Source organism: Epargyreus clarus, unplaced genomic scaffold, assembly GCF_041222505.1.
Source record: "Epargyreus clarus isolate Ecla_fem2 unplaced genomic scaffold, WU_Ecla_fem_2.2 ptg000029l, whole genome shotgun sequence".
NCBI lineage: Eukaryota > Metazoa > Arthropoda > Insecta > Lepidoptera > Hesperiidae > Epargyreus > Epargyreus clarus.
Window position 1 is genome coordinate 4,196,447 of NW_027332235.1, and position 7,369 is coordinate 4,203,815.

Below are 7,369 nucleotides of genomic sequence, written 5' to 3' on the forward strand. Positions count from 1 at the left end.
AACTCTTTTCATTTATGGAAACTCTTTGAGTTCGGTTTTCGCGCCATCGGCCGTCCATCCTATTAGCGATAATTAAACCAACCAATTCTGGTTTTCATTTTCATGTTTTGTCTTTTTAATTTTATTTCATGGCTCCCTTTATTCGATCTTTTGATAGCTCAGTGGTATTTTATTGAGTTATTCGGGTTCCAATTCGAATAAATTTTCAGATTTAATTTTTAATTTTAATTTAATATGCCTTAGTAATGAATTATCACTTATTATAACGATTAAAAATTTTGAATATTGATATTTAGACGAATCTCTCACAATTATTATTACACTATCCTTTACTAGCAGCTTCCCTAGGTCAATACTATATAATAATTCCAAAACATTTCCTAGAGCTAATAAAAATCAAAATTAAAATTATTGTTCTTACAACAAAAATCGATGTTGAATGATTTACTATCTAGATGATAGATATAGATGTAAAGTTGATTTTACTACCCATTTAATTTAATATATTATATTTCAAAAATCTCAAATTTTCAATACTCATTATAATCTAATTTCGAGCACTAACTTACTTCGTTAGGATTAGTATACTCAAGAAAGACATATTATTATGTACTTAGTTAAATAGTAGATACAAACTTGTTCATTTATATGTTTATTATGCACCTACTTTAGAAAGGCCCAATACGTCACACTGCATGCCCTTATACTCGTACGGGTGCTACAACTTTACAAAAATCTCGAAATATTGAAGTATCGTAGATTGATTCCTGCTTTCCCCAGGAGACCTAGTAAGCCTTTATGCACTAGGTATATTTGAACTCTCATCGACTTGTGCGACAGACTTCGGTAAGCCTGTCAAGTGACTAAGGGTGCGGTTATAGACATGGTGATTACCTACCAAATAAAAAATAAAATCTTATTTTTTCATTGTACGTATACACGTGGAATACGATGCTACTTTCTGATACTAAATAAAAAAATGTTAAGGGTGAACAACCCTTATCACTTAGGGATATGAAAAATAGATAGTAGCCGATTCTAAGACCTACTGAATTTGCATATAAAATTTGGCGAAAATTGATAAAGTCGTTTCGGAGGAGTACGGTAACTAACATTGTGGCACGAGAATTTTATATATAAGATTGAACTATATTAATTTTAACCAAAGAAAAACCAAAAGAAAATTCACAATGCTGAAGTTTATGTAATATTTAGGTTTGCAAATTGATTATTATTTTCCATATAGAGCAAACTAATCAAAACAACGTTCTATTTCCATCAAAAATTTAAATCAAAATCCTTCTCAAATATTCAACACAAAAAGAATAAACTTCATAACTGGCTTCCACACTTGATATGCAATAAACACATGCCGTCTGCATTTTAAAAACAAGCATTCGTTGTCGCTTAAAAAGTGAATAATTTAGTTTGCTAAGAGGGCACCACTCGTTCTTGCCATTTGCATATTGTCCGCGCTACGGGCCGGTCGTGTGCGCTCAGCCGGACAAAGAGATTTTCATAATTTAATTCTGTTTAGTATAATTGCCTACATACTCCCTTTTCTGGGTACCACTCTACGTTATTTGCATATGAGGAATGCAATTTTTCTGTCCCTGCTATGCTTAAACTGAAATTAAAATGCAATCATCCACGTACTCAAGTGCAACAATGGATATAACAGCTTCTGAGGTTTGTTTATAAACTTAGCATTTCTTTGTAAGGCTATCGAAATAGTGGTATTTCTCAACATGTCCAAGATACTCAGAGTGGTTTTGATCAGTGCATACAGCGCTCTTGTTTTTCAACTACTAAAATCAGTTTTATTAGACAATGATATAGAGTGTATTGAAATTAATTACTTACTAAGAACTCCTGGTACGTTAAGAAAGATATATCGGGAAATTAAGAAGAATAGAAATAATATAACGGCTCTCACAACACAATTTAAAAGGCCACAGAGACTGCCAACGGATTTGAAGTATATCTTGAAATGGACAGAAGCTTTCTCGCACTACAGTTCGTCAATATTTGAGAATGGACAAAGTGCTTTTCTGAACTACAACTGCAGCCAATACAACTGCTTCTTGACGAATGACAAAAGCCTCTTGGTAGACCCGAGGTACTTTGATGCTATACTCTTTGATGTAGAGAATAACTGGGACAGTCATCCGCCAGTGAGAATCCCGTACCAAAAATTTATCTTCACAGCTTCAGAATCGGCTGACAATTATCCGATCTGCGAGGAATCTTTCGACTCCTACTACAATTTGACTTGGAGCTACAAGTTAGACTCTGATATACGCTGGTCTTACGTCACTATTCTGGACAAAAAAGGTAGATTTGTTGGTCCCAAAATTAACATGACCTGGATCAGTCCAATGAAACCAACTCCTGAACATGTGAAAGAGAAATTAAAAAGCAAAAAGAAGGCCGCAGCATGGTTCGTTTCGAACTGTCTGTCCAAAAACAAAAGAGAGACTATTGCGAATAAAATTTCGAAATCTTTAGCAAAATATAATCTTAAACTAGACGTCTACGGGTGGTGTGGTAACCTTACCTGTCCCAGAGACCGTATAGACGAGTGCTTAAACCTTCTTACAACGGATTACTATTTCTACCTCGCTTTTGAGAACTCTATGAGCGAAGATTATGTTACGGAGAAACTATTATACCCTTTGCAGCATTATACCGTCCCGATAGTCTACGGTGGTGCAGATTATTCAAGGTATATTTAAATCAAAATTGTATAGTATTAACAAATAATTTTATAAGTTACTAATTTTTTCATTTTTTTTTAATTGGTAGACTTAACAAATCCTTGAGAACTTTTTATAAGAACTCTGAGGTGTGCAGTTTTTCTCGCGATGTCTGCTTCGCTGTTTCAGCAAGTGATAATTAATTTCTTAGATGCACATAGCTGAGAGAGAATCATGCCAGCCTGGACGCATGCATGGGAATCAAACTTCGAACCGCTCGATTGAAAGGCCGAGTTTCTAATATGTGATCGTAATACTAAGTAAATATATAAAAATAATATTAAGGAGATACGACTTTCAAATACAATTAAACAGTGAACATATTTTTAGGTTTCTTCCGCCAAATTCTTATGTAAATGCTGGAGAAGTAAATGCTGATACCATAGCGACTTTAATAGATAACGCTATGAATAATCGTGAGGAATATTACAATTATTTTACGTGAGTAAACAAAATATAAATATTAATATGTATGTCAAATAATATCTAAGCGATAATGTGATAAAATATTATATAAGTGGACATATTTTTAATAACCAAAAGTAATATAGAGCCAAAAATGGAATAATGATTGGTTACGATTTTTGTGAGGATCTTAAGACTAAGATGTATTTAAGATTGTTGCAATTTGTCCAATCATTTTGAGTCACATTATAATTGGATGAAATAGTCATTAAATCTAGCCATTCTAGAACTGTACTTAATGTGTAGAAATATTATTTTAATTCTACAATCTATTTTAATAAATTTTGTACAGTTGTAACATATTACAATTATAATTTTGTGGTAGAATCTAAATTCTAAAATATTTCATTTCACATAATCGTATTATGCTAATTTACAATTACAACATAATTTAAACCCAAACGATATTGTAATATTTATACGAGTAGTGTACCTATTATTACCCTAATAATATGGTAACTACTGCAATGGTTCATTGTTGCATGAGAGCCATATAATGTATTAGGTTATTTACAGCAGTGTTAAGATTTGGTACGTTGTAGTTTGAAGGGAGGGGTACAGGAGAGATACTATTCTAAGGCATTCCAGCTTAGTCCTCAGGGGTAACAGGGTATTTGTGGACGAACTCAGATAAAAATCTATTCTTATCTGGGGTTGATTAAAGATGTCCATTGGCGGCAGTAACCACTTACCATCAGGTGGACTGCATGCTCGTCTGCTAATATATAGGAGATATTATAAAAGTAGTAATTGGTTTTTTAATATTTTTTCCTTTTTCTTTTTTATTTAATATTTAATTTATTAAAGTATCTTTTTTTCTGCAGCTGGCACAATCACTACGTGTATAAAAGTGCACCAAAAGAAGCAGATATATGTGCTCTATGTAAGACACTGCATTCTCCTGAGAAAAAAGAAACAGTGGTGACAAACTTTAGGCAGTGGTGGAACCCACAGTACGAAGAGCTCTGCAAGGCTGAGTTGAAGAGAAAAGTCGTTGAAGTTTTTTAATTACTTTTTATTTTGTTTTATATCGTTTTAAAACATTTTGAAAAGCTACTAATAATAAAATTTGTGACCACAGTGACCGTATATATTTTTTATGTTAGTTCGCGGATAACTTCGTTGTTTATGAACCGATTTTGATTATTTTTTATTGGGAAAAAGATTTTTCAAAGGCGGTCCCATTATAAGGATCAATTCAAATCAATCAATCAAAGCAAAACAGGGTCATAGCAGACCAGAGAAATTGAGAGGAACTTTAAAAAATCATAGAGGCGACTAGCGCGTTTGTAATTTTCTTTTCAACTATTTTTATTAATATATTTATTATATTAATGAACGTTTATTCGTATGTCATCACTAAAAAGGGTAAAAAAAATACAACCTAATTTTACTTTTACTTTTTTACTTTGTAGTGACATAGAAGTCGGTTGTATTTTTTGTTATTTTTTATGTGAACGAATATATAGTCAATAAATAATTAAAAATAAAAAAATGTTCTCTGCAGCTCCTGAACAATTCGTTTATTCCATTACTTTGCCTACAAAAATACTAATTCATAAATGCACCATTTATCTCTTCAAAGGATCAAAACTCAGAACCCTGTGAGGTCCTATGGTGCCCGGTTTCATACCTACTCTAGCAGATAATGACAGATCCATTTCAGTCTCGCTTTTCAGTTATTTACGGGGTTGAATGGGACGGACTAGTTCAACCGTGTTGAGGCGAATGCTAAATAGATTCTATGCCTACCTAGGCTTTAGACAGCTCACACAAGGCTTTTAAAAATCATCAATTTATGTACTCAATTTTAGTTAAATTTTACTTTCTAATAAATAAATGAAAAAACATTAAAATTTAACCTAAATACATTTCGTATAAATAATACTACATAATACGTAAAATATGTGATTAATATATTTTTTTTTTATAAAATAATAAAGATGAGTAAAATATGACTATAATTTGTGGCGCAAATAAAAAATCTACATGTGTTAAAAGATATAAAGCTCTACGCGTCGGTGCGTTCCTTGCAACACAAAGAAGTCTCAAGTTGTGATTGAAGCATAGAATAACGTATTTTTTATTTTAAAATTTAATGTATTGCCTTTTGTATACCGTCTCTAATATTATTTAATGTGTTCCTAATATTGTGGTGTGCAAATAAAGAGTATTTGTTTCATTGTTTGTTTGTATTTTTATCTGTACATCGCTGTATGGATCAAAGCCTTTTTCGTTCCTGAACCCTTAGTATGAGTTTTTACGTTTTGACAAAAATGACTGCTTTTAATTTGTTTACGTATTTCCCATACATTTCCAATCAGTTCTGATACAGTCGGCTAGAGGCGCTGACTGACTTATAAACATAAGCTTAAGAGAAGATCATCGTTATAAAATACTATAATGGATCGTCTTAATTATGTAAATGAAAATATTAAAGGTGAGTTCTGAAAGCGTGGCGTGGGCTGTTTGCATCGGAGGCGCGTTGCAACGCCTGCGCTCAAGTTGTGATTGAAGAGTAAAGAACAAACCTAAACTATTTTTATCCAAACATGTTTTAACGATCAAAGTCTTCTCTTCGTCTTCATTCCTGCTATAAATATCAGATAGCTCAGCAATGGCAATCTTAATTATGTAAATGAAAACATTGAAGGTGAGTTCTCAAAGCGTGGCGCTGTTTGCGTCGGAGGCGCGTTGCAACGCCAAGTGCGCTCAAGTTATGATTGGAGCATCCGGACTTTCAGAACGTCTTTCTGCCTGTTGGAGTAACTTATGGATACGACTTCGATTTGTATTTGATAATTGCACCAGCTACGTCACTTTAGATAAACATAAAAAAAATGTTAAACAACAAATTCAGTATAAATGACTATTTTTATCTAAATATAAAATTATCTAAGTATCTAAATATGAAATTATGTTCACAAAAAAATTTCAAAATTATTTAAAAAAAGTATGAGCTTCTGTTCGTTAAAGAGCATAATAAAGGAGATAGATACAAGACGTTCCAAATTCCATGGGCGACATTGGTAAATGTACCATCGAGTTGACTGCATGTTCATTATCTGCTTCTTTGTTTAAAAAAATCTGGACACCACATAAGCAAAGTAACTTGTATTAAATATACGTAAATATAAACAGTTTTAATAGATTTGTGTGACTCTATCGAACGCTATGCCAATGACACGAGTACTATATTTACAATTAATCCTCTACCAGGCAGACTTCTAATAGACCATTTCAGATTACTGTCCGGGTTTTATGTGTTTGTTATCGCATATTTTTGTGTGTTTATAACATTCACGATAGGATCATAGTATAAGGAACGTATTATAAAAAGTAAGAAAAGAAAAGAGAAAAGAGTCAGATTTATCATTTAATGTCATTGGAATATCCATCTTACGATCGCCACACCTTAGTTTGTTGCGCCTCGAGTCGCAACGAGTTAAATAAAGTTTTCAGCTCCAATGTTCGTATTTGCGACTAATGATGTATGTTATAAGCGGACTCGCATACTTTACTGGGAATTTTAACTTAAACACACTTCGCAAACTTTAAATGAAGTTCTTAAAGTATAAGTTTGCGCTTTCATTTACTTTGATTACTACTCCCGTCTTGTTTAAGGTCGAGATGGCTTATTCGTTTCGCTTATTTTTTATTAATTGGATAAGTTGGATAAATTGCAATTAGTTACTAAGTAGTTTTGGATATTTTATGGGATTTGATTGCGTAAGTGCACTTTAAGATTAAGGAAAACATTTCACCGTATTTTAAGATAAGGAGCAATTAATCATGACTTAAATTAAATCTATCTTTTACATCATCGAAGTAGCAAATAATTGTACACTACGGATGTACCGAGCATCGAGCCAATTTCCAAATATCTTATAAAAAATGTGATAAGCAAAGGAACATATAAGTAAAAAACTATAATATTAAAATAATAGGGTTGTAATATTTAGACAGCGTTTGATAAGACAGCATTATTTATTTGCAAAGCCGCCGATTACTACTTTACTTATTACTTCTTTATTATTCGTCAGATGTCTAAAGCACATTACATTTAATTTTGGTATTTGCTAATTTGGCATTTTGGTTTTTATCTATTTGCGACTCTGTAACACTCTGTAATAGTATCTATCTACAGA

General features: G+C 32.4%; 1 protein-coding gene across 1 annotated transcript; it reads left to right on the forward strand.

The window, feature by feature from the left end:
• Positions 1-1,486: 1,486 nt before the first annotated feature.
• LOC140754245 (alpha-(1,3)-fucosyltransferase C) lies at positions 1,487-4,419 on the forward strand. Its single transcript, XM_073089203.1, has 3 exons — positions 1,487-2,725; positions 3,087-3,197; positions 4,046-4,419. Exons 1-3 carry the CDS (start codon positions 1,749-1,751, stop codon positions 4,227-4,229), a joined length of 1,272 nt encoding a protein of 423 aa, XP_072945304.1. The 5' UTR covers positions 1,487-1,748; the 3' UTR covers positions 4,230-4,419.
• Positions 4,420-7,369: the final 2,950 nt, after the last annotated feature.

What these genes read in the sequence shown, in the direction of transcription:
- LOC140754245 (XM_073089203.1), top strand. Translation starts at nt 1,749, where the DNA reads ATGTCCAAGATACTCAGAGTGGTTTTGATCAGTGCATACAGCGCTCTT. An exon ending in GGTGGTGCAGATTATTCAAG is followed by an intron (nt 2,726 to 3,086) that starts GTATATTTAAAT and finishes ACATATTTTTAG; the next exon opens with GTTTCTTCCGCCAAATTCTT. An exon ending in GAATATTACAATTATTTTAC is followed by an intron (nt 3,198 to 4,045) that starts GTGAGTAAACAA and finishes TTTTTTCTGCAG; the next exon opens with CTGGCACAATCACTACGTGT.